General features: G+C 45.2%; 1 protein-coding gene across 1 annotated transcript in view; it reads right to left on the bottom strand.

Annotated features, from left to right (window-relative positions):
• Positions 1 to 27,869, bottom strand: part of myo16 (myosin XVI) — a gene marked incomplete at both ends in the record, with an annotated part of 152,201 nt that overhangs the window by 6,321 nt on the left and 118,011 nt on the right. Inside the window, 5 exons of the mRNA XM_084161983.1 lie at positions 1,329 to 2,600; positions 2,959 to 3,338; positions 8,085 to 8,346; positions 8,440 to 8,536; positions 10,782 to 10,884. Of these exons, the coding sequence (XP_084018109.1) occupies positions 1,329 to 2,600; positions 2,959 to 3,338; positions 8,085 to 8,346; positions 8,440 to 8,536; positions 10,782 to 10,884 (2,114 nt within the window). The remainder of the gene's footprint in view (positions 1 to 1,328; positions 2,601 to 2,958; positions 3,339 to 8,084; positions 8,347 to 8,439; positions 8,537 to 10,781; positions 10,885 to 27,869) is intronic.

The following is a 27,869-nucleotide window of genomic DNA, read 5'->3' as shown; positions in this document are numbered from 1 at the left end:
AGGCATGGCTGGGATACTTCCCCTAATCCCTGGGGCCACCCCGGAGCGTCGGGTATCACAGATAACTGTTTAGCGCAGGGGAGGGAACGGAAGCAGGCTGTCCCGTTAAGCCCAGCGGCATCTCCCGTTCTCAGATCCCCCGCCATCACTCCTCAAAATAACACAGGGGTCAAGACCCTGACTACCAGCCTCCTCTTGCATGCAGACTGTTTCCATGACGCCAGGGGTTTCACTGGACAGATGAAGGGTTAGGGCCCTAATGTAGACCACTACCGGAAGTAATCACATGACCACAGAGAAATAATAACTATAACAGGCATCCCCATTCAGGTCAATTTGCCTTGATGGTTCATTCTATTTCTATGTATGTGACATTGAGCGGGAAAGAAGTGACACGTCAGCCTGTGTGTTTCTGTTTCTATCTGGGTTCTAAGGCCCAAAGCATTCTGGGGGATATCTCATAAGTAGAGTTAGTGCCATTCTTCAAGTCCTCAATTACTTATTTAGATTAAAGAAGGATATCTCTGCTACACTGTATTCTGTCCTCAAGTCATCTCCCCCTTCATTGTGTGAGGAGTGACTACAGTAGTGAGTGTATTCCTGTGTCCAGAGTGTTAACAAAGAGAAAGAGTCTAATGTTTCTTAATGATCTAACAGTTATGGCTTGTGTTCATAAATCATATCATATTTAGTGTTGAAGGGAAGAGTTTGAACATACATTTGTTTTGTAAAATTGTCTCTTTAAATCACTGCAGTTATAGGCAAAGTACGAACACATTGTACTCATTTCAAAATGGAGGGTGGCAAAAAGGGGCGGTCCCAGGGGAATGGGATGGGGTTCGGGGAGGTGCCAACCTATCAACACTTCTGTTCTGCCCCCTATTTGAGAGGGATTGCTCTGTTGCCTTTACACACATACACACACACACATGGTTCTGGGGTGTTCTGGGTCAGATGTGTATGTGTGTGTGTATAGGCCGGGGGGGAGGGTCAGGAGGAGTATGAGACAGTGTGTGAGTGATTACATAGAGAGGTAGAGGAAATCTGTCTGCCTCCCCCTTTCTCCCTTCCCTACGGTGGGGCAGTGTCCAGGCGTGGTCAGGGTCGGCCCAATGCTGCCTCATAAATCTGACTGATGGAGCACCTTCAATGAAAAACAAAGGTTAACGCCGGGAAAGCAGAGAGGAGAGAGGGACGGGGAGAGCTTCTCGCTGTTAAAGAACTGTTGGGATACGCTCTACGTTATGTAGCTACCTTTTAGGCTCAGGAGAAGTGTGAGAAGCAATGGAAAGAGCTTGAGAGTGTGTGTGTGTTACATTCTGACTCACCTCCCTCCCTCATCTTGCGTCCTGTAGTGGTCTTCTTGAGCAGGCTGCGTCCGGAGCTGAACAGTGTGTTGAGCTCGTCCAGGGCTGGCTGAGGGCTGGTCAGGGGTCTCCCGTTGGCTGGGTTGAACAGCAGGGGCGAGGAGGAGCAGGAGTGGGCGCGGCGTGGCTCTGGACGGGTGGACTTGGCCGGAGAGTAGGGAGGGGGCTTTTCCCCTCCTGCCCTATGAGAAGAGGAGGAAGAGGAGGAGGAGTAGGAGGGTTTGGGAGAGTCCGAGCTGCCACCGCCCGTGACGGAAGCAGCCCGGGTAAGGGAGAGGATGCTGGACTCTGGGGGGAAAGGGAAGTGGGAGGGTGGGCGGTAGGGGGGAGGCAGGGCGTTGGGGAGAGGAGGAGGAGGGGTGAGAGGAGGAGTGGGCTTGTCTGGGAGGAGGAGGGAGAGAGAGGGGGAGGAGTCAGCGCGCTGGCGGGAGTACTGGGGGGAGAGGGGGCTGTCTGGGCCGACGTAGTTCAGGTTGGTCTCAAACACAGGCAGCTTCTTCACCTCCAGCGGGGTGAGGGGCGACTCGTCAGACGCAGGGGAGCAGGTGACGGGGGAGGGGGGGAACACCAGGAGAGGGGGGCGGTGTGGGAGCAGGTTGGGGAAGGGTGCAGGGATATTGCTGGCCCCTCCGGTGGCTGATGTTTGGGCCTCCATAGTGGTGGCTACACCCCCCAACGCTGACCTCTTCCCCTCCCCACTCTGAGGGGGAGACAAGCCCAACCCTAACCCTCCTAACATCAACCCTAACACCTCCAGATTCCCAGCGGCCGTCGCCACGGCAACCGCGCCTCCCACAGGAAGTCCCACCGGAAGTCCCACCTCCTCGGGCAGGAAGTACTTCATCTCCTCGTAGACGGCCTCGGCATCTCCCTGCTGGGGGCTGTCGGGGGGGTCCTGGTGGCCCCCTCCCAGACTGTAACTCCTGGCATGAGCCCCCACCATCTCTATGTACACATCCTCCTCATCATGGTACAGGCTCAGTGTCACCCCCTGTGGGCCATCCACAGACGCTGTGCGTTGCATCAACCCCCCCAGACCCCCCAGACCCCCAGCGCGGGACAGCAGGGCCAGTTTGACATCGGCAGGGCGCAGCTGGAGGAGGTTAATGCCGGCAGCGTTGATCTCTTCGTAGGAGCCTGTGAGCTTGGTGTTTGGGCTCCTCTTGGGCTTGGGAGGAGGCACCTTCCTCATGGTGGTGTAGTCATCACTGTGGGGCCGCGGCTTGGACAGAGCTGGGGAGAGATGAGAGGAGAAACAGTTCACAACAGTCACACTGACAGCTGTGTTTTGGGGTTCAAAGAAGCTTAGATTATATGAGTTGGGCTGTTGGAGTGTGTATATGTACCATCAGTAGGTGACAGCTGTGTTTTGAGGTTCAAAGAAGTTTAGATTATATGAGTTGGGCTGTTGGAGTGTGTATATGTACCATCAGTAGGTGACAGCTGTGTTTTGGGGTACATAAAGGCTGAGGTAATAATAGTTGAGAAGTATGTCAGAATTGTGTTTACCATCCGTAGGTGACAGCTGTGTTTTGGGGTACATAAAGGCTGAGGTAATGATAGTTGAGAAGTATGTTAGAATTGTGTTTACCATCCGTAGGTGACAGCTGTGTTTTGGGGGGGCTCCCTGCAGGCGACCCATAGTTCTCGGGGGTGGGACTCTCTCTCGAGGGTCCCAGGGTCAGTCCGGCACTGACCGCCTCGTACGACGCACTCAGACGAGTGTTGGGGTCCCGCTTGGGTTTGGGGGGAGGTTGTTTCCGTGGCGACGCCAGGCCCCCACCTCCTCCCCCGTCCTCAGTGTTATAGACCGCCTGCTGCAGGGCTGTTTTGATGGATGGGCCAGGGCTGGAATGTACCAAGTTCTCCATAGCCAGGGGGATGGGCACCGAGCTGGAGCGGAAGTGGCCGGTAGTCCGGCTCCCCCCACTAACCGAGCCATCTTGGTTTCTCCCGCTCTTCTCCACAACCCTATTGGAGGGGAGCAGGAAATCATATCCACATGATAAATAAATGAACATAAATGAACAAATTTTCAATTTTCAACACCATTGCTTTCTTTCCCTCTATTGCTCAATTTCTCTCTCTTCCTCTCTTTCTTTCCATCCCATCTCATTATATCTCTCCTCCTCTCTCTCCTTCCCCTCACCATGGACCAACACACCTTCTGGTGATGTTTGATCCTGGTTCCAACCAAACATTACATGCTGTAATATTGGACGAAGATTTTTTCTTCAACGAGGCGGCCGCGAAGGATATCATACAGATACCCGACAAGGCCCAAATCCCCGTCATTCGCGTGAGGAAGAGACGGAGATATCGTGGACGTAGATCGGGGTGCCTTGTAAGGATCCGACGGCGAGCGAGTAAACTGCCTCTTCCATCAATCCTATTAGCCAATCTTCAATCATTGGATAACAAATTGGATGACCTAAGATTACGGTTATCCTACCAACGGGACATTAAAAACTGTAATATCTTATGTTTCACCGAGTCGTGGCTGAATGACGACATGGATAACATACAGCTAGCGGGCTATACGCTACATCGGCAGGATAGAACGGCTGACTCCGGTAAGACAAGGGGTGGCGGTCTGTGTATATTTGTAAACAACAGCTGGTGCACAAAATCAAATACTAAGGAAGTCTCGAGGTTTTGCTCGCCTGAGGTAGAGTATCTTATGATAAGCTGTAGACCACACTATTTACCAAGAGAGTTTTCATCTATATTTTTCATAGCTATCTATTTAACACCACAAACCAATGCTGGCATTAAGATTGCACTGAATGAGTTGTACAAGGCCATAAATCAACAGGAAAACGCTCATCCAGATGCAGCGCTCCTAGTGGCCGGGGACTTTAATGCAGGGAAACTTAAATCCGTTCTACCTAATTTCTACCAGCATGTTAAATGTGCAACCAGAGGAAAAAAAACTCTAGACCACCTTTACTCCACACACAGAGACGCATACAAAGCTCTCCCTCGCCCTCCATTTGGCAAATCTGACCATAACTCTATCCTCCTGATTCCTGCTTATAAGCAAAAACTAAAGCAGGAAGCACCAGTGACTCGGTTAATAAAAAAGTGGTCAGATGACGCAGATGCTAAGCTACAGGACTGTTTTGCTAGCACAGACTGGAACATGTTCCAGGATTCTTCAGACAGCATTGAGGAGTACACCACATCAGTCACTGGCTTCATCAATAAGTGCATCGATGATGTCGTCCCCACAGTGACCGTACGTACATACCCCAACCAGAAGCCATGGATTACAGGAAACATCTGCACTGAGCTAAAGGGTAGAGCTGCCGCATTCAAGGAACGGGACTCTAACCCGGACGCTTATAAGAAATCCCGCTATGCCCTCCGACGAACCATCAAACAGGCAAAGAGTCAATACAGGACTAAGATTGAATCGTACTACACTGGCTCTGACGCTCGTCGGATGTGGCAGGGCTTGAAAACTATTACAGACTACAAAGGGAAGCACAGCCGCGAGCTGCCCAGTGACACAAGCCTACCAGACGAGCTAAACCACTTCTATGCTCGCTTCGAGGCAAGCAACACTGAAGCATGCATGAGAGCACCAGCTGTTCCGGATGACTATGTGATCACGCTCTCCGTAGCCGATGTGAGTAAGACTTTTAAGCAGGTCAACATTCACAAGGCCGCAGGGCCAGACGGATTACCAGGACGTGTACTCCGAGCATGTGCTGACCAACTGGCAAGTGTCTTCACTGACATTTTCAACATGTCCCTGACTGAGTCTGTAATACCAACATGTTTCAAGCAGACCACCATAGTCCCCGTGCCCAAGGACTCTAAGATAACCTGCCTAAATGACTACCGACCCGTAGCACTGACGTCTGTAGCCATGAAGTGCTTTGAAAGGCTGGTCATGGCTCACATCAACAGCATTATCCCAGAAACCCTAGACCCACTCCAATTTGCATACCGCCCCAACAGATCCACAGATGATGCAATCTCTATTGCACTCCACACTGACCTTTCCCACCTGGACAAGAGAACACCTACGTGAGAATGCTATTCATTGACTACAGCTCAGCATTCAACACCATAGTGCCCTCTAAGCTCATCACTAAGCTAAGGATCCTGGGACTAAACACCTCCCTCTGCAACTGGATCCTGGACTTCCTGACGGGCCGCCCCCAGGTGGTAAGGGTAGGTAACAACACATCAGCCACACTGATCCTCAACACGGGGGCCCCTCAGGGGTGCGTGCTCAGTCCCCTCCTGTACTCTCTGTTCACCCATGACTGCATGGCCAGGCACGACTCCAACACCATCATTAAGTTTGCCGACGACACAACAGTGGTAGGCCTGATCACCGACAACGATGAGACAGCCTATAGGGAGGAGGTCAGAGACCTGGCCGTGTGGTGCCAGGACAACAACCTCTCCCTCAACGTGACCAAGACAAAGGAGATGATCGTGGACTACAGGAAAAAAAAGAGGACTGAGCACGCCCCCATTCTCATCGACGGGGCTGTAGTGGAACAGGTTGAGAGCTTCAAGTTCCTTGGTTTCCACATCACCAACGAACTATCATGGTCCAAACACACCAAGACAGTCGTGAAGAGGGCACGACAAAGCCTATTCCCCCTCAGGAGACAGAAAAGATTTGGCATGGGTCCTCAGATTCTCAAAAAATTCTACAGCTGCACCATCGAGAGCATCCTGACTGGTTGCATCACCGCCTGGTATGGCAACTGCTTGGCCTCCGACCGCAAGGCACTACAGAGGGTAGTGCGTACGGCCCAGTACATCACTGGGGCCAAGCTTCCTACCATCCAGGACCTCTATACCAGGCGGTGTCAGAGGAAGGCCCTCAAAATTGTCAAAGACTCCAGCCACCCTAGTCATAGACTGTTCTCTCTGCTACCGCACGGCAAGCGGTACCGGAGTGCCAAGTCTAGGTCCAAAAGACTTCTCAACAGCTTCTACCCCCAAGCCATAAGACTCCTGAACAGCTAATCATGGCTACCCGGACTATTTGCACTGCCCCCCCCACCCCATCCTTTTTACGGTGCTGCTACTCTGTTAATTATTTATGCATAGTCACTTTAACTCTACCCACATGTACATATTACTTCAACTACCTCAACTAGCCGGTGCCCCCGCACATTGACTCTGCACCGGTACCCCCCTGTATATATAGCCTCCCTATTGTTATTTTATTTTACTTCTGCTCTTTTTTTCTCAACACTTTTTTTGTTGTTGTTTTATTTTTACTTTCTTTGTTAAAAATAAATGCACTGTTGGTTAAGGGCTGTAAGTAAGCATTTCACTGTAATGTCTGCACCTGTTGTATTCGGCGCATGTGACCAATAAAATTTGATTTGATTTGATTCGATTTGATATGATATTCACTCTGGAGTTTGATATTTCCTTCTATAATCTGGAGGAAGCCATCTGTTGGTCCCTCTGGACCATGTGGGGGTGGGGGGGTCTGTCTGTCTGTGTGTGTATGTCTGAAGAGGTTACCGACTTTGGTAAAAGTGGGAGTAGCGTAGTAATCTGGCATGGGACACTCCCACAGGGATCCCAGCGAACCCCCCACCCCTCCCCTCCCCACCATACCCCCCTTCCCCCACACCTTCTCTCCCCATAACCCCCTTCCTCCTCTCCACATACCATCCCTCCCTCACCTGTTCACCCCTGATACTCCCACAGGGGTCCCATGTAGCTCAGTTGGTAGAGCATGGCGCTGCAAGCGCCAGGGTTGTGGGTTTGATTCCCACGGGGGACCAGTACAAAAAATATGAAAATGTATGAACTCACTACTGTAAGTTGCTACGGATAAGACTGTCTGCTAAAATGTAAATGTAATACTGATGATGACAGAATGAGTGAGAGAGAAAATGATGCCTGAAAGGGGGGGTTACCAGTTGTGTCTGTGTTTCCTTCCTCTTTCTGCAGGATGTACACCTCAGTGTTAAATTGTATTTTCAAACACAATCAGACAGGCCAATTGGAGGCTTATCTCTGTCTTATTACCATGTTCAGAAGGAATACAGGAATATATTCTAAAATGACAGCCTCTCTCCTTCCCTAGTGCCTAGACTTAAGAAAATGGCCACCAAGCTTTAAACGATGGTTGCCATGCCAACTAAAAGCTGTATAATGCAAGGAGGCCAGAATGTCGTCACGGCGACAGAGTTGAAACATTACCACATGCTGATGGTTTATCTCATTATCCTACTATCAATCATCATATGCAATTAAAGCCACCAGCCAGCACAGGCTCAATGACACCATTACTCACATCACATGACACACACATTGTACACACACACAGGCACATAGACACACATTTAACACACACATGCACGCACGCACACACACACACCTTGTGACCTTGAAATCCTTACAGTGTCTGTGAAGGTTTGGAATTACTTACATTGATGCAACAGCTACAGAACATAGTCTAAATCATTATATTACATGATACAATTAGAGTGGTCCTCTGTAGCTCAATTGGTAGAGCATGGCGCTTGTAACGCCAGGGTAGTGGGTTCGATCCCCGGGACCACCCATACTTAAAAATGTATGCGCACATGTCTGTAAGTCGCTTTGGATAAAAGCATCTGCTAAATGGCATATTATATTATTATACAATTAGCTTCAAACCAATGAAGAAACACAAAACCACCACAAGCAACTTCTCTACAAGGGGCGAAAGGGTTGGTCTCCTACCTCTTGGGTGTGTCCCCCTCTTTCCCAACTGGCTCAGGCCTCTCCCCAAGGGGTGGGCTGTTGCCGTGTGACCCATTGCCATGGCAGCACTGGTGGTCGCTTTTGCGGGTGATGTTGGAGGCATTCTGGATGACCAGGTGGTCGTAGGTGTGCAGGCCCTGGTCTTCTGCCCCCTGGAGGAACCTCTGGACACTGCAGTCCTCCGTCTGTTGGGATGACAGTCTACGACGCACACGCTGCTTGGCAAGCCAACCACGGATCACTGACAGAGGATAGGGGGAGAGAGGGGTTAATAATACATACGCACATGTACACACACACACACACACACACAGGGATACAAGTTGTGTTGTACCTTTCTGGCAGGTGATGATCTTCCTGTGTAGTTGGTGGCAGCGGTCGTTGAGATGGTCAGCCTGCCAGTACCTCAGAAATACCTTTCTACTGCTCATCTGAGACAGAGAGAGAGAGAGAGAGAGAGAGAGAGAGAGAGAGAGAGAGAGAGAGAGAGAGAGAGAGAGAGAGACAGAAAGAAAGACAGAGAGCCAGAGAGAGAGAGAGAGAGAGAGAGAGAGAGAGAGAGAGAGAGAGAGAGAGCGAGAGAGAGAGAGAGACAGACAGACAGAGAGAGAAAGAGAGAGAGAGAGAGAGGGAGAGAGAGAGAGACAGACAGACACAGCGAGAGAGAGAGAGTGAGCGAAAGAGAGACAGACAGAGAGAGAGAGAGAGAGAGAGAGAGAGAGAGAGACAGACAGACAGACAGACAGACAGACAGACAGACAGACAGACAGACAGACAGACAGACAGACAGACAGACAGACAGACAGACAGACAGACAGACAGACAGACAGAGGGTTGGGGTTCAGTCAGTTCCAGGATTAATTACGTTTGTTGTAGTTATCCATGTGTCCCGACAGGTGCACAGGCCAAGGGGCCGACATGCTCCAACACACCCAGACTATTCATTCCTATACTCACCACTTCTCAGAAATGTTTGTGTGTGGGTCTGGCCTGGGTACGAGTGAGAAAGTGTCTGGGAGGCATTGTGAGAGAACGTGTGCGTTTGCGTGTGTGTGAACCGGAGCCACCATGACCCAAAGAGGTCACACACACAGGGAATGGAGGGGGGAGATGCCATTGGCCGGTCCAGACTGCTTATTGGTGTGTGTGTGTGTTAGAGTCCTCCATCCGTTCGGATACCCACTGTTCCCCGTGGGTCACCCGCAAAAAAAATCAGATGGCGGGTGGAATGAAAACATTATTTTAAACCGCGGGTCAGCTTGAAATGTTTTAAAACAAGATAACAGGGCCTACACTTTTTACAAACCGAGGAGCTTGTTGTGTTGCAAATTCCATTCTGTGAGCGGCAAGGCTACTAGCCACACACGCGTTGAGAGAGTGTGGAGCAGGAAACTGTCCATTATTTGTGTGTCTTGAAACATTCTAATTGTCCACGTGGAGAGCTTATGTTCCCTCCCCCCGTGTGAGAATAGGCAACGACACATAGCCAAGTTTACTTTCCCTGGCTAGCCTACCTCACGTCAAAATGGCTAATGTAGGCCTAACTAGAGAAATCAAAAGAGAGGTTATGATGGGGGAATAGGCTATACCATTTATTGGAAAATCCCCGGTTTGGAAGGACAACAAGACAGTAGATGGATACACAGCCTGCAAAAAGTGCAAGCAGGTATTTATTTATGATATGTAATTTAGTTAATTATCAGTTAATTATTAGCCTACGTTATTCAGGCTTTCGTTCATTTAGACCATAGCAGGCCATATAAAGTGTAAACCGGTGCGGCTGGTTAAAGTTTGAGTAGGCCTATATGCTACTAAATAAAAGTAGCCTATTTTTGCAGCCTATATTCAATTCTGGGAATTGTTCATTTAAATTGAACTTTATGATTATCTAAATAATATTGAATGTAAAGATATTGTTGTGTTATGTCGCCTATATGCTTTCATTAGGTAAGAAGGCTAATTGGAAGGCTATTTTTCTTAAAGCGATTTAAGTTGTCAATGTGACGCATTGCATTGTGAAAATAAAAAAGATAGCCTATCGTTCTTAATTCATGGCATGGTTTACTTTTATCCAAATGTTGAATAGACATGCAGACAAATTAATTCATGCAGGGAAGGGGAAACATAGCCTACTACTCAGGAATCATGAAAACAATTAAATAAATTGATGTTTGTCATATGGCTGGTAACAGATTGGCTCTTAGAACAATTCCATGCGGGTGTGACGGGTTGTGGAGAAAAATCTATCCTGATGTCGGGTATCGGGTGGGGCTTGGAATTGATGTGGCCGGGTGCGGCTCCAAAAAACTTACCCATGCAGGACTCTAGTTTGTGTGTGTGTGTGAAGGCTAGTGGGGTTGGTTGCGGGGCAGCTGTAATAGGATTTAATGAGGAGTCCATGGGATTTCAAAGTATTTCATTCTGGGCTCAAATTATTTATCTTCCCATACTATGTTTTTGAGCAGAGAGTGTGGATAGAGAGAATGTGAAGACAGAGAGAGAGAGAGAGAGAGAGAGAGAGAGAGAGAGAGAGAGAGAGAGAGAGAGAGAGAGAGAGAGAGAGAGAGAGAGAGAGAGAGAGAGAGAGAGAGAGAGAGAGAGAGAGAGAGAGAGAGAGAGAGAGAGAGAGACAGAGAGAGAGACAGAGAATAGGGGAGCAGTGACACCAGTATGCACCTGCCATCCTTGGAGTTTGCACTGCTGCAGAACAAAGCGACATTTCTCCTCCGAGGACAGCTTCTTGTTGTCAGCTAGAGTGGTGTCCACTAGGTCTCTGTACCTGTGACACACACAATAGAGAAACCATCAGCACACAGGAAGTACACATCTTATTACATCGGATCAATGCATCCATAACATCTGGAGGGGAAGGATTTCAGTGTGACACGGCCTTTGTGTTTGTGAGAAGTAGGCTGTAAGTCTCCGGCCACCCTAACAGAAAAAACACTAATTTTGTTGTGATCACATGTGATCTTATGTGAAGTTAATGTGATAACATGTGACAACATAAAACTGAGAGTTAGATTTTCACATGTGAAAGTTATTCATGTGTTAATGCAAATCCGATTTTCACATGTGAATGTTTTTCACGTGAAAACGCAATTCTACATATGAGAGTTAGATGTGAAAGTTTGTCAAATTTGAAATGGTATGGGGGTTTTAAGGTAAGTGGTACGCTGTTCAGCCAAAATAGTGTAAACATCTTTAATCAACATGATTACTTAGTGCTGCCTTTTCAATATGACCCCACCTGGGATTTGAACTCACAACCTCAATATTTAGGCGTAAGCTGATCTTTCTGCTGCACCACAAAGTCTGTAACATTCTCAGAAGTACATAGTCATTACTTATAATACATCTCTGCATTTAGCAAAAGAGTGCCATCTGCACTGCTATTTTAGTTATCAGTTAATCTGACTTTTCTCTCATCATTGATTTCATTTACTTATTTCTGCAATTTTAGTTTTTTTTGTATTATTCTGTTTTCATATTACTCCTGAATCACTATGACAAATATAATAGTTTTTCTTGAGTGTATTTTTAACAAAGCTGAGATTTACTTTGAAGTCCAAAGTATAGGAATACAGGTGAAATCAGTTATTGATCAGAGTAGCAGGAAGATCAGAATGCCGTGAACCAAGAGGTTTTGAGTTCAAATCCCAGGTGAGGAAATGTTGAATAATAATTACTGTATAAATAAACATAAACAATGTAATCATGTGTGTCAAATATGTATGATGTTCCAGGGACATCCTAACAACTAATTTTTGTTTGCAGGGCATCAAATGAAATAATTATCTCATATGAGGTGTTCCAAAACCACATGGTTTCACATGATTTCACCTGTGAAATTCAATTTTACATGTTTAAATTTCACATGTAAAATAATGTGATTTTTCCGTAAGGACAGTCATTTCCATAATCCCATTTATAGTAAGGCTAGGATTGGAGCCGGGGAAATCTGATCCTAGATTTGTGGTTCAAAACGAGCCCTAATTCAGGCAGTTTGTGAGGCCCAGAAACTCTATATGGTTCTGGTGGCGCATATCGGATGACCCGTCCATTCACAAACAAGAGGGTTCATAGGTCAATGGGGGTCAAAAGGCGGGCCAGCCCCACAGCATCTGTTCCTATTGGTGTTGCCAGGGGCTACTGCTGATATAAGAGGTCAGTTGGAAGAGGGGGAGGGGTGGTTTTGGTAGAAGAGGAGAGGGACAGAGGGTCAGCTTCATTGTGTGGTTTGAGACAGTCTTTGATCCTTTGTGTTTGGGTGGAGTGAACGCTGGTAAGAGATGTCTGGACAACTTTAACAACATGAATAACATATATCAACATTGGCTTGAATAATGATGGACATTTTATGGAAATAACTTGTGGGTTGAATAATTTGTGGGGCCTTATGTCATTGGAAAACACCACAGAATAGGGCGTGCATACCAATACTCAACAGATGTGTGGTGATCATTCTAGCAATAAACAGCTGATGTGCATTGTTTGGAGTCAGGTAGTACACTGCTCTTAGGTCAGTTTTGCACTTTCTCCCCTAAAGTTAAGATGTAGTGAAGGTAAGCTCAGCTGATCCTAGATCAGTGGTTAAGGTTGACTTCTACCCAGAGCACATTTTCCATGTGGGTGCTATATATTAGTGTAGGCCCTAAGGTCTAATGACAAGTTAACAGGAGTCTTTATCCAATTACAATTCTTTGTTCGTCTGACTTCTCTGTGTGATCTGAAGTACTGAGACATCCAGAGTGCACAGACAGACACACAGACAGACTGACAGTCTGACAGACAGACTGTCCCTGTGTAATGATGTCACAGAGCGTCCCTGTTAAATGAGGCAAACCTAATGAGCAGATGGTCAGAGATATAAACCACTTGTGTTGTTAATGGTGTGTGTGTGTGTGTGTGTGGGGGGGGGGGTTGTATGAGTGGCATAGGGCGGTTTAGAGTAGTCTGGAGAGGTTCTGTCAAGACAAACCTGCTGTGTACACATCTCTACTGTGTTTATGTGTGTGTGTGTGTGTGTGTGTGTGTGTGTGTGTGTGTGTGTGTGTGTGTGTGTGTGTGTGTGTGTGTGTGTGTGTGTGTGTTGGTGTGTATATTTCAGTGTGTGTTTGATTTAGAGAAGTGGGTTCTCTCTGAACTCTGCCTAACCCTCTCTCTGTAAGCTAATGTCCAGGCCCACAGACAGCGCTACGGTGTCCCCGAGGACCCATAAAACACAACAGCACTCTGTAAACTCACAACCTCTCCTGTAAGAATATGAAAACTATTGATGGTCCTACATTTTACAAGACCCAGGGGGACCGTGTTGAATGGAGTCAACAAAGTGAAATAGCACCTCTGATAAGAGTTTAAACATCGGGCCGAGTGGGGCTGAGGGGGCCCCTATGTGACCAAGGGCCCATCAGCGGCCCCCAAATACTGACTGTCACAAAACCAATAAAATCAGGATGGTGATTTCTGGACTCTAACTCACTCTCTTCCTCTCTAAAGCCATAATCACATTAATCACATGACACTTCACATGACATCAGTGTAGCTTACAGGCTTTGCTTACTAGGCAATAGTTCTTCATCCACAGTGAGTTCAGTTGGAATTTAATGATATTGGTCACCGATTACGCAAAACGGACAATAGCGCTATGTTCTGATTTTGGTTTCAACCAGAAACCTTAGAAGAATAGGTACAGCTTGACTAAAGTAAATCCAATAATACTAATTTTACTTCCACATTCCAATAACTAACTCCTGACCTGAGGAAGTGTTTGCTTGCAAAAAACATCTCAGAAAGCAAAACAACAGACATCCATGAAACGGGGAGGGTTTACAAGTGCAAAGTGCAAAGTTCAAGTGATATTTCCTGACCTTACACAGTTCTGGAATAGAAATCTGTCCACAAAACACATACTTTATCATAAATGACAAATAAAAGCAACAATAAAATAGATTTAGTCATATATCACTACAGCTGAGCAGTCTAGTCTAATGCAATTGGCCCCTGGCGAACACCGCGACTTAGTGGTGCGACCTGCATGACTCAGAAGAAGAATGTGTGTAAGTGTGTGCGTTTGTTTGTGTGTTTGTGTGTGTGTGTGTGTGTGTGTGTGTGTGTGTGTGTGACGGCATGTTGGCCTCAGGATCAACGATTGATTTATAAGCTTGTCATCTTGATTAAAGAAGGGCCAGGGTGAGGGAGAGATGGCGCAAAGAAGAGAGGGAGAGGGAGAAAGGCAGTGGAAAGACAGAAAAACTGAGAATGAGTGAGAGGAGAGGAGAGGATGAGAGAGAGTGAGAGAGAAAGAGATTAGAGAAAAACACTGATAGAGAAAAACTGAGACAGAGAGAGAGAGAGAGAGAGAGACAGAGAGAGAGAGAGAGAGAGAGAGAGAGAGAGAGAGAGAGAGAGAGAGAGAGAGAGTGCACACTGCCCACAAAATGAGGTGGAAACTGAGCTGCACTTCCTAACCTCCTGCCAAATGTATGACCATATTAGAGACACATATTTCCCTCAGATTACAGCGATCCACAAAGAATTAGAAAACAAACCCAATTTTGATAAACTCCCTTATCTACTGGGTGAAAAACCACAGTGTGCCATCACAGCTGCAAGATTTGTGACCTGTTGCCACAAGAAAAGCGCAACCAGTGAAGAACAAACACTATTGTAAATACAACCCATATTTATGTTTATTTATTTTCCCATTTGTACTTTAACTATTTGCACATTGTTACAACACTGTATATATACATAATATGACATTTGAAATGTCTTTATTCTTTTGAAACTTCTGAGTGTAATGTTTACTGTTAATATTTATTGTTTATTTCACTTTTGTTTACTATCTACTTCACTTGCTTTGGCAATGTTAACATACGTTTCCCATGCCAATAAAGCCCTTAAATTGATTAAATTGAATTGATTGAGAGAGAGAGAAGCTGAGGGGAAGAATGAGAGAGATCTCTGAAGTCTGCATTGTAGTCCACCCCGACATCCAGACAATGCTAGTGGGCTGGACAGACCATAACATTGTGACCATAACCATGAACACCAAGGTTCCAAAGAAACCCCCAAGGATTGTGGTCAAGAGAAATGTTAAAACATTTCTTCATGAGCTATTTCAAAATGATTTGACTGCTGTACCCTGGGAGCTGATTTATCTAGAGGATGATTTAAATCACGCTACAGAATGTTTTATTGATTTGCTCACTGAGGTAATGGACCATCATGCCCCAGTAAGAAAGAGTACAGTTGGGGCTCGTCCATCTCCATGGATTGATGATGAACTGGGTGAGGCATTTTCTGAAATAAATATGGCAAAAGTCTTAGCTGCCAAATCTAATTATAGAACACGACACAATTATGCAGTTAAATTAAATCGCAAGAAAATAATTTAATTTAAAAAAATGCTTTTATTGATTGTAAAAAATTATTCAAAAAAGGTATGGAATACAGTTAAGGGCTTACTGTCTCATCATGCCCATCTAGTGTGGAGGTTGACTGGAGAACAATAACAAAACCAACTGATATTGCCAATCATTTTGCTGATTTTATTTACAAAGAAAACAAATTTACTGAGCGATAATGTAAACACCCATTCTTCCAAACAAGCTATTGTTCAATGGATTGATGATCATATTATTACTCTTTTAGTTTACAAATGGTGTCAGTAGAAGAGGTATTAAACCTATTGAAGTCATTACCCAATGGTAAATCTACAGGTTATGATCTTATGGATAATTTTTTACTTTGCTATGCTGCTCCCCAGATTGCAGCTCCACTGAAATACATATTTAATTGGTCACTGGAAAAGGGGACCTTTCCAAATGTATGGAAGCATGCTAAACTGTGTTCAATCCCGAAAGACAGCAAAGAACCCATTACTCCTGCCAACAGTCGACCAATTAGTCTACTCCCTTCACTCAGTAAGATATTGGAGGGTATTGTAAGTAGACACATATTGAGTACATGGAAAATAATGATCTGATCACAGCCAATCAGCATGCTTATCGCAAAAAACATTCCACTACCACTGCATTGGTTGACATGACTGACCAGTGGCTCAATGCTATGGATAATGGCAGGTTTGTGGATGTACAATTTTTAGATTTTAGTGCAGCATTTGATTTAATGGACCATTAAATAATTTAGACAAAATTATTGCATTATGGGTTTACGGAGGCAGCATTGAATTGGGTACAGTCATATCTAACTGACAGGAAACAGTCCACCTATATCAATGGGTTGTTTTCTTCCCCTCATGCTTTAAACTGTGGAATACCACAGGGCAGCTGCCTTGGGCCACTTCTTTACTTAATATATACCAACCACCTTCCTTATGCCTTATCTGAAACTCAAGCTACTATATTTGCAGATTATACTACAATTTATACAGCAAGACAATCGTTTCAACAGGTACAGCAAGCTCTACAGGTAGATCTGGGAAATAACAGGGAGTGGGTTTGCCGGTACAAACTTGTTTTAAACACCAAGAAAACCAAGGTTATGTTGGTCTGTTCCACCAGGAAAAGGCCAACACAGCATGGGATGCAATTAAGTATGGGGGAGTACAAATTGAGGAAGTGGCAGAAACCAAACTACTAGGGGTGCAGCTAGACAACTGCTTATCATAGTCGTCTCAAATAACTCATATATGTAAAAAATAAAATTAATCTGCATGCATGATCAGAAGGATAGCTAAATATTTACTGGGAAACATTCTTAAGCAAACAACCCAAGCATATGGTTCTTCTGTTGTAGTCATGCACAATGCCCTTGATTGGTCATCAATCAACAAGATATTTGAAAAAAACATGCTTATTTTATTTCACAATGTACACCATTTAAAACGGCCAAACTCCATTCACAACAGTATTCAGGTGGTAAGAGACAGACATTCAGTCAATAGCAGGATTAGATTGTCCACCATCTATATGATATCCAGACAGAAAAGAGAAATAGGCAAAATAACATTTATATTCAGAGCAATAAAGAAATTGAATAATGAGAGAGAGAGAGAGAGAGAGAGAGAGAGAGAGAGAGAGAGAGAGAGAGAGAGAGAGAGAGAGAGAGAGAGAGAGAGAGAGAGAGAGAGAGAGAGATAAATGAATGGCACAGGCCAGGGTGAATGGACTCTGTGATAGGCAGCTCCTCTTTCTATGTTTAAGTGAACATGGCCTTGGAGTATAAACACACACGTGCGCAAAGACAAAGACACACAAAAACATGCACGGCTGCACGCATGCACACATACACACACACACACACACACACACACACACACACACACACACACACACACACACACACACATGGCTAAACAGGCACAAAACATGCTCAAAAAGCAACAAGTAACAGGAATAGAGGAGCTTCCAAATCAGGTCCTAAAGTCTCCTAGGTTACTGCAGACTTTATTCTGTCTTTTCCAAGTGAATTTGTCCAAATACTTTCAAATGGGGGGACTAGATAAATAAAGTCCATTCATTTCTAAACGGTAAAACAGATATGTATGAAAATACCCTAAAATAAAAGGTGACATTCTGTGCTGTCACATTATATAAAACATTTGATCTCAAATCCCAAATACTGGAGTATAGAGCCAAATTAAACGTTTTAGCTTCACTGTCCAACTAAATACTTGATTTTGTGGCCAATTAACCTTTTCTTTGTGGATTTTGATGTGTGCTTGGGGTTGTCTTGCTGGAAGATCTACTAGCGGCCAAGTTTCAGCCTCCTGGCAGAGGCAACCAGGTTTTTGGCCAAAAAGTCCTGGTACTGGGTAAAGTTAATGATGCCATTGACCTTAACAAGATCCCCAAGACCAGTGGAAGCAAAATATCCCCATAACATAAAGGATCCACCACTATATTTTATAGTATGTATGGGGTTCTTTTCTGCTTATGCATTCTCATTTCGACCCCAAACCCACCATTGGTGTGCGTGGCCAAATAGCTCTATTTTTGTGTAATCTGACCAAAGCACCGGTTCCTATCGAAGTTGCAATGCCATTTATCAAACTCCAGACGTTTACATTTGTTGGATGACATGAAAATAGAGCTCTTTAGCCACACACACCAGTATTAGTATTTATTGGGATCCCCATTAGCAGCTACTCTTCCTGGGTTCCAAACAGGACACCAGGGGTGGGTTTGGGGTCGAAATGAGGACGAGCAGAAAGAACCCCATACCTACTGTAAAATATGCTGGTGGATCCTTTATGTTATGGGGATATTTGGCTTCCACTGGTCCTGGTGCCATATTTTTTTTTAGTTTTTATACTTTTTACCCCTTTTTCTCCCCATTTCGTAGTTACAGTCTTGTCCCATCGCTGCAACTCCCGTATGGACTCGGGAGAGGCGAAGGTCGAGAGCCATGCGTCCTCCAAAACACGACCCTGCCAAGCTTCTTGACGCACTGCTCGCTTAACCCGGAAGCCAGCCACACCAATGTTTCGGAGGAAACGCTATACAACTGCTGACATGAGTCAGCGTGCATGCGCCCGGCCCTAGAGCACGATGGGACAAGGACATCCCGGCCGGCCGAACCCTCCCCTAACCTGGCCGACGCTGGGCCAATTGTGCGCCGTCTCATGGGTCTCCCGGTCGCGACCGGCTGCGACACAGCCTGGGATCAAACCCTGGTCTGTAGTGACACCTCTAGCACTGTGATGCAGTGCCTTAGACCACTGCGCCACTTGGGAGGCCCCTGGGGCCATTGTTAAGGTCAATGGCATCATGAACTTTACCCAGTACCAGGATATTTTAGCCAAACACCTGGTTGCTTCTGCCAGGAGGCTGAAACTTGGCCGCAAGTGGATCTTCCAGTAAGACAATAACTCCAAGCACACATCAAAATCCACAACGAAATGGTTAATTGGACACAAAATCAACATTTTGCAGTGGCCATCTCAGTCTTTATCAAGGGTGTCAATTATTTCAGACCCCACTGTACATATCTTCACAGGGATAAACAAACAGACATACACAAGAGACTGAAAACCCAGACAAGCATGAATATACATGCACACACACGCACATATGAGCAAATGCACAGCACACACACACACACACACACACACACACACACACACACACACACACACACACACACACACAAACGGAGTGATTGAGAATGATGATTAACATACAGAGCAAACAGTTTATTCAGAGCCAAACTCTACAAAAGTCATGCAAATTGGCCTGGCGCTCAGACAAGCAGCCAATGGCTAGTATATTACCATCACAATCAGTCTGACCAACCACCAACGCCGGACACCAACACACAGACTCAGACGTACAGAAACAGACACCCCAGCGCCAGACAACCCAACTTCACCGGGGGGCTGGCACCCCTTTGTGATGCTAACCTAACTGTCGACCATACACCCAATCACCCCCCTCCCCCAAGCAACACACCACTTTGTATCCCATGTCTCCCTACACCCACTGCTCTTCATACAGTCACACCCCTCTTTACACACACCAGTACAACACAAACGGCACACACACACCGATCAGGCATCATTCAATTACAGCTCTGCCAACAACAGATTAGATTCTACAATGGACCTCCATCAAAACAACTGTGGTGGTACAGAGTAGAGACTGGCTGCATACAGATCTGTCTATTATCCCACCATCCATATCCATTCACTGTTCATCCAATCAACCAGCCGTTCTCTGCATCCTTTCTTTCAGTTGTCCGTCAACTCAGCGTGACTGGAGTGTTTAAATATGTTATTAGCATTACGTTGTTTATAACAATGAGCTAACAATAAGACACTTAGTTATAAGTAATAACATACTTAGTTAATCTGGCAGTAACCATTAGCTAGTCAGCATTACACGGTTTTAAGAGGAAAACCTAGTCTATCATCAAAGACTAACATTCCACCATTAGACACCAGGGGGAAATGTGTGTGTGTGTCTGCGTACAATGTTATTACTTTAGACAGGGTGTGAAGTGTGTGTGTGTATGTGTTTCTGCATGCATGAGAGAGAGAGTGTGTGTGTGAGTGTGTGCGTGAGTGTGTGTGTGTGCATGGATTGTGTGTGTGAGCGTTTAAGTGTGTCCTGGCAGGACTTCTGAGAGCACAATGGTGTTTACTCCGTCAGGGGTAGTGGAAAATTTTGAGAGGTCATGTGACCAGTGTGTGTGTGTGTCCTCTCTCATTATCTGGCAGGAATGTACTCGGTAATCCCTTTATCCTCAGAGAGAGAGAGCGAGAGAGGGAGAGAGAGAGGGAGAGAGAGTGGGAGAGACAGAGAGTGATATGCACCTAGATCTTCTGCACAGATTATGTCAGACTTGGGCCCTAACAATTAATCTCAGTAAGACAAAAAATAATGGTGTTCCAAAAAAGGTCCAGTTGCCAGGACCATAAATACAAATTCCACATAGACACTGCCATAGAGCACACAAAAAACTATACCTACCTCTGCCTAAACATCAGCAGCATAGGTAACTTCCACAAAGCTGTGGATGATCTGAGAAACAAGGCAAGAAGGGCCTTCTACACCATCAAAAGGAACATAACATTTGACATCCCAATTAGGATCTGGCTTAAAATACTTGAATCAGTTATAGAACCCATTGCCCTTTATGGTTGTGAGGTCTGCGGTCCATTCACCAACCAAGAATTCACAAAATGGGACAAACACCAAATTGAGACTCTGCATGCAGAATTCTGCAAAAACATCCTCCGTGTACAATATAAAACACCAAATAATGCATGAATTATTTGAGCAGAATTAGGACGATTCCTGCTAATTATCAAAATCCAGAAAAGAGAAATTACATTCTACATCCACCTAAAAATAAGTGATTCTCAAACCTTCCATAACAAAGCCCTCACCTACAGAGAGATGGACCTGGAGAAGAGTCCTCTGCCAGCTGGTACGGGGACTCTGCTCACAAACACAAACAGACCCCACAGAGCCCCAGGACAGAAACACAATTAGACCCAACCTAATCATGAGAAAACAAAAAGATAATTACTTGACCCATTGGAAAGAATCAACACAAAACCAGAGCAAACTGGAATGTTATTTGGCCCTGAACAAAGAGTACACAGTGGCAGAATACCTGACCCAAACTTAAGGAAAGCTTTGACTATGTACAGACTCAGTGAGCATGGCCTTGCTATCGAGAGAGGCTGCCATCGGCAAACCTGGCTCTCAAGATAAGACAGGCTATGTGCCCACTGCCCACAAAATGAGGTGGAAACCGAGATGCACTTCCTAAACCCCTGCCAACTGTATGAACATATCAGAGGCACATATTTCCCTCAGATTACACAGATCCACAAAGAATTTGAAAACAAATCCAATCTTGATAAACTCCCTCTATTAGGTGAAATATCACAGTGTACCACCACAGCAGCAAGATGTGTGACCTGTTGCCACGAGAAAAGGGCAACCAGTGGAGCACAAACCCCATTGTAAATAAAACCTATATTTATCTGTTTATTTATTTTCCCTTTCATACTTCAACTATTTGCACATTGTCACAACATTGCCAATAATATAACATTTGAAATGTCTATATTCTTTTAACATTTCTGTGAGTGTAAAGTTTACTGTTAATTTTTTATTGTTTATTTCCCTTGCTTATTTCCCTTTCATTTCTTGTCTATTTCACGTGCTTTAGCAATGTAAACATATGTTTCCCATGACAATAAAGCCCTTTGAATTGAATTGAATTGATATGGTGAGGGAGAGATGGGGAGAGGATGGAGAGGGGAGAGAGAGAGACATGGGGGACAGAAAGAGAGAGAGAGAGGCGTGAATGAGAGAGACAAAGAGAGATGAAGGGAGCTCAACCATAAGGAAGAAAAACTCTCTCCCTCTATCACAAAGACTAAAATACATGTACAGTATATCCAAGAAGCAGACAGGAATACCCAGTAATAACGGAGAGATTAGGTGTTATAGAAGGAATGAAGGGGATTTCAGATAAAAGGAAGAACAAAAGAGAGAAATAATGATCAAGTTTAGTGGAGGACACTATGAACCTCTTCAGAAGTTACTCTGACATGTTACAGACTTGCACGTGTATGTGTGTGTGTGTCAGGGTCTGTGTGTCAGGGTGACATTTGGGAGATGGTGATGTGTATTTAACAGGTACAGCAGGCTTGCACCCATCCAGTGTTCATTTTGGCAGCTATTTTAGATTTAGTTTTAGTCTTAAAATATATTTTAGTCTTAGTCACATTTTAGTAATTTCATCCTTCGTTAATTTGAGTTATTATCAGTTGACGAAAACACTGGACAATTTTAGTCTAGTTTTAGTCACGTTTTAGTCAGTACATTGTTTGCATTCTTGCATCAGATGCTCATTCAGATAGCCTAGGCCTGCTATCACCTAGTATACCTTAGCTGGAAACATGTTAACCAATGCCATCCATAATTAACCATAGGCTATAGGATACAAAGCCTGCAGGTTAAACCATTTAGCTCTGATTTTCTCCCCATCATAACTGTCAGAGGGGGGTAAATAACAGTGATTTCCTTGAAAGGGGGAGAATATTAGCTTTCCAACAATGCCAGAAGTATTATACTCCTAATGTTCAGCAAAAAGCATTTGTTTTTCCAATTGGAAAAAAGCAACAACAACTTGCTATTGCTAACAGCAAGAGGGCCAAACAAAAGACAGCACACATGGCAAAATAGAGCTTCTGATGTGATCAGAGCAAAAATTACCTATATGAAAGCAAAGATTATCAAAGACATTGTTGTTTCTAACTGAGGTTAGTTTGTTACAATTGAAGTGTCCTGGCTGCGCATCAGTTCAAAAGAGAGACCGAGATAAGTGACTGGGAATCTGTGTGGGAGAGCCAGATCAACTCAATTAGCCTGCGCAACAGAAAGAAGTTATCGGCAAATGAGAGGATTGCATTATATATTCTGCAAAGGGATGCATGCGTATGATTGGACAAAACTGATGAAAATGAGCTCCATGTCAAATTTAATGTCCATTACTCTCACGTGGAATCATCGTCTTGACACATTTTCGTCAGCTAAAATTAAATGTAATTGGTAATAGTTACTGTTTTTTTCAAGGCATCTCGTCTCGTTATCGTCATTAGGTTTCGATAGGAAAAATAGGTAGCTGATGAGAATTTTTCATTGTAGTTATTGTTGACGAAATTAACACTGCACCCATCACACACAAGCCGATACCACGACGGCCCTCAAAGAACTTCACTGCACTTTATGCAAACTGGAAACCACATATCCTGAGGCTGCATTTATTGTAGCCGGGGATTTTAACAAAGCAAATTTGAGGACTAGGCTGCCGAAGTTCTACCAACATATCGACTGTTGTACTCGCGCTGCCAAAACCCTCGACCATTGCAATTCGAACTTCCGGGATTGTTATAAGGCCCTCCCTCGCCCTCCTTTCGGCAAATCTGACCATGACTCCATTTTGCTTCTCCCTTCCTATAGGCAGAAACTCAAACAGGAAATACCCGTGCTAAGGACTATTCAACGCTGGTCTGACCAATCGGAATACACGCTTCAAGATTGTTTTGATCACGCGGACTGGGATATGTTCCGAGTAGCTTCCGAAAATAATTTAGATGAATACACTGAAACGGTGACTGAGTTTATCAGGAAGTGTATAGGTGATGTTGTGCCCACAGTGACTATTAAAACCTACCCTAACCAGAAACCATGGATAGATGGCAGCATTCGCACCAATCTGAAAGCGCGAACCACCGCATTCAACCATGGCAAGGTGACTGGAAATTTGGCAGAATACAAATAGTGTAGCTACTCACTCCGCAAGGCAATTAAACTGGCAAAACATCAGTATAGACACAAAGTGGAGTCGCAATTCAATGGCTCAGACACGAGACGTATGTGACAGGGTCTACAGACAATCACGGACTACAAAAGGAAAACCAGCCACGTCGCCGACACCGACGTCTCAATTCCAGACAAGCTAAACACCTTCTTCGCCAGCTTTGAGGATAACACAGTGCCACTGATGAGGCCCACTACCAAGGACTGTGGCCTCTTCTTCTCCGTGGCTGAGGTGATTAAGACATTTAAGCATGTTAACCCCCGCAAGGCTGCCGGCCCAGACGGCATTCCTAGCCACGTCCTCAGAGCATGCGCAGACCAGCTTGCTGGTGTGTTTATGGACATATTCAATCTCTCCCTTTCCCAGTCTGCTGTTCCCACATGCTTCAAGATGGCCACCATTGTTCCTGTACCCAAGAAAGCAAAGGTAACTGAACTAAATGACTATCGCCCTGTAGCACTCACCTCTGTCATCATAAAGTGCTTTGAGAGACTAGTCAAGGATCATATCACCTCTACCCTAACTGTCACCCTAGACCCACTTCAATTTGTTTACCGCCCCAATAGATCCGCAGACGATGCAATCACCATCACACTGCACACTGCCCTATCCCATCTGGACAAGAGGAATACCTATGTAAGAATGCTGTTCATTGACTATAGCTCAGCATTCAACACCATAGTACTCTCCAAGCTCATCATCAAGCTCGAGGCCCTGGGTCTGAACCCCGCCCTGTGCAACTGGGTCCTGGACTTCCTGACGGGCTGACCCCAGGTGGTGGAGGTAAGAAACAACATCTCCACTTCGCTGATCCACAAGGGTGCGTGCCAAGCCCCCTCCTGTACTCCCTGTTCACCCATGACTGCGTGGCCAAGCACGCCTCCAACTCAATCATCAAGTTTGCAGATGACACAACAGTAGTAGGCTTGATTACCAACATTGACGAGACCGCCTACAGGGAGGAGGTGAGGGCACTGGGAATGTGGTGCCAGGAAAATAACCTCTCACTCAACGTCAACAAAACAAAGGAGATGATCGTGGACTTCAGGAAACAGCAGTGGGTGCACCCCCCTATCCATATCGACGGGGCCGCAGTGGAGAAGGTGGAAAGCTTCAGGTTCCTTGGCGTACACATCACCGACAAACTGAAATGGTCCACCCACGCAGACAGTGTGGGAAGAAGGCGCAACAGAGCCTCTTCAATCTCAGGAGGCTAAAGAAATTCAGCTTGGCACCTAAAACCCACACAAACTTTTACAGATGCACAATTGAGAGCATCCTGTCGGGCTGTATCACCACCTGGTACGGCAACTGCACCGCCCGCAACCGCAGGGCTCTCCAGAGGGTGGCGTGGTCTGCCGAACACATTATCGGGGGCAAACTACCTGCCCTCCAAGACACATACAGCAGCCGATGTCACAGGAAGGTCAAAAAGATCATCAAGGACATCAACCACCCGAGCCACTGCCTGTTTACCCCGCTATCATACTACAGGTGCATCAAAGCTGGGACCGAGAGAATGAAAAACAGCTTCTATCTCAATGCCATCAGACTATGAAATAGCCATCAATTGCACATTAGAGGATGCTGCTGCCTATTTAAATCACTGGCCACTTTAAGAAATTGAACACTTTAATAATGTTTACAGTCACTTGAATAATGTTTACATATCTTGCACTACTCATCTCATATGTATATACTGCATTCTATTCTATGATATTCTACTGTATCTTAGTCCATGCCGCTCTGTGATTGCTTGTCCATATACAGTGGGGAGAACAAGTATTTGATACACTGCCGATTTTGCAGGTTTTCCTACTTACAAAGCATGTAGAGGTCTGTGATTTTTATCATAGGTACACTTCAACTGTGAGAGACGGAATCTAAAACAAAAATCCAGAAAATCACATTGTATGATTTTTAAGTAATTAATTTGTATTTTATTGCATGACATAAGTATTTGATCACCTACCAACCAGTAAGAATTCCGGCTCTCACAGACCTGTTAGTTTTTCTTTAAGAAGCCCTCCTGTTCTCCACTCATTACCTGTATTAACTGCACCTGTTTGAACTCGTTACCTGTATAAAAGACACCTGTCCACACACTCAATCAAACAGACTCCAACCTCTCCACAATGACCAAGACCAGAGAGCTGTGTAAGGACATCAGGGATAAAATTGTAGACATGCACAAGGCTGGGATGGGCTACAGGACAATAGGCAAGCAGCTTGGTGAGAAGGTAACAACTGTTGGCGCAATTATTAGAAAATGGAAGAAGTTCAAGATGACGGTCAATCACCCTCGGTCTGGGGCTCCATGCAAGATCTCAACTCGTGGGGCATCAATGATCATGAGGAAGGTGAGGGATCAGCCCAGAACTACATGGCAGGACCTGGTCAATGACCTGAAGAGAGCTGGGACCACAGTCTCAAAGAAAACCATTAGTAACACACTACGCCATCATGGATTAAAATCCTGCAGCGCACGCAAGGTCCCCCTGCTCAAGCCAGCGCATGTCCAGGCCCGTCTGAAGTTTGCCAATGACCATCTGGATGATCCAGAGGAGGAATGGGAGAAGGTCATGTGGCCTGATGAGACAAAAATAGAGCTTTTTGGTCTAAACTCCACTCGCCGTGTTTGGAGGAAGAAGAAGGATGAGTACAACCCCAAGAACACCATCCCAACCATGAAGCATGGAGGTGGAAACATCATTCTTTCGGGATGCTTTTCTGCAAAGGGGACAGGACGACTGCACCGTATTGAGGGGAGGATGGATGGGGCCATGTATCGCGAGATCTTGGCCAACAACCTCCTTCCCTCAGTAAGAGCATTGAAGACGGGTCGTGGCTGGGTCTTCCAGCATGACAACAACCCAAAACACACAGCCAGGGCAACTAAGGAGTGGCTCCGTAAGAAGCATCTCAAGGTCCTGGAGTGGCCTAGCCAGTCTCCAGACCTGAACCCAATAGAAAATCTTTGGAGGGAGCTGAAAGTCCGTATTGCCCAGCGACAGCCCCGAAAAATGAAGGATCTGGAGAAGGTCTGTATGGAGGAGTGGGCCAAAATCCCTGCTGCAGTTTGTGCAAACCTGGTCAAGACCTATAGGAAACGTATGATCTCTGTAATTGCAAACAAAGGTTTCTGTACCAAATATTAAGTTCTGCTTTTCTGATGTATCAAATACTTATGTCATGCAATAAAATGCTAATTAATTACTTAAAAATCAAACAATTTTAGATTCCGTCTCTCACAGTTTAAGTGTACTTATGATAAAAATGGCAGACCTCTACATGCTTTGTAAGTAGGAAATCCTGCAAAATCGGCAGTGTATCAAATACTTGCTCTCCCCACTGTATGTATATTTTCTTAAATTCCATTCCTTACTAGTTTTGTCTTTATTAGGTATATGTTGTGAAATTGTTAGATATTACTTGTTAGATATTAACGCACTGTCGGAGCTTGAAGCACAAGCATTTCACAAGCACCTCTGTAGCTCAATTGGTAGAGCATGGCGCTTGTAACACCAGGGAAGTGGGTCCGATCCCTGGGACCACCCATACGTAAAAATGTATGCACACATGACTGTAAGTCGCTTTGGACAAAAGCTTTGCTAAATGGCATATTATTATTATAACATCTGCTAAACACGTGTATTTGACAAATATAATGTTATTTTATTTGACACACACTCACTATTTCCCATCTCCTCAAGACATCCTTTATGAGATTAGTGTTATTGATTGAGACCACTTTGTGCTTGCTACATTAAGGATCACAGTGACCTGTCGGTTAGCTATGAAAGAAAGAGAGCGAGAGAGAGAGAGAGAGAGAGAGAGAGAGAGAGAGGAGAGAGAGAGAGAGAGAGAGAGAGAGAGAGAGAGAGAGAGAGAGAGAGAGAGAGAGGAGAGAGAGAGAGAGAGAGAGAGAGAGAGAGAGAGAGATATGTTGACTCT

Source organism: Coregonus lavaretus (assembly GCF_964263955.1).
Source record: "Coregonus lavaretus genome assembly, chromosome: 5".
NCBI classification, from domain to species: Eukaryota; Metazoa; Chordata; class Actinopteri; order Salmoniformes; family Salmonidae; genus Coregonus; species Coregonus lavaretus.
The sequence above is the reverse complement of the archived record's forward strand: the minus strand, read 5'-3'. Positions and strand labels throughout refer to the sequence as shown.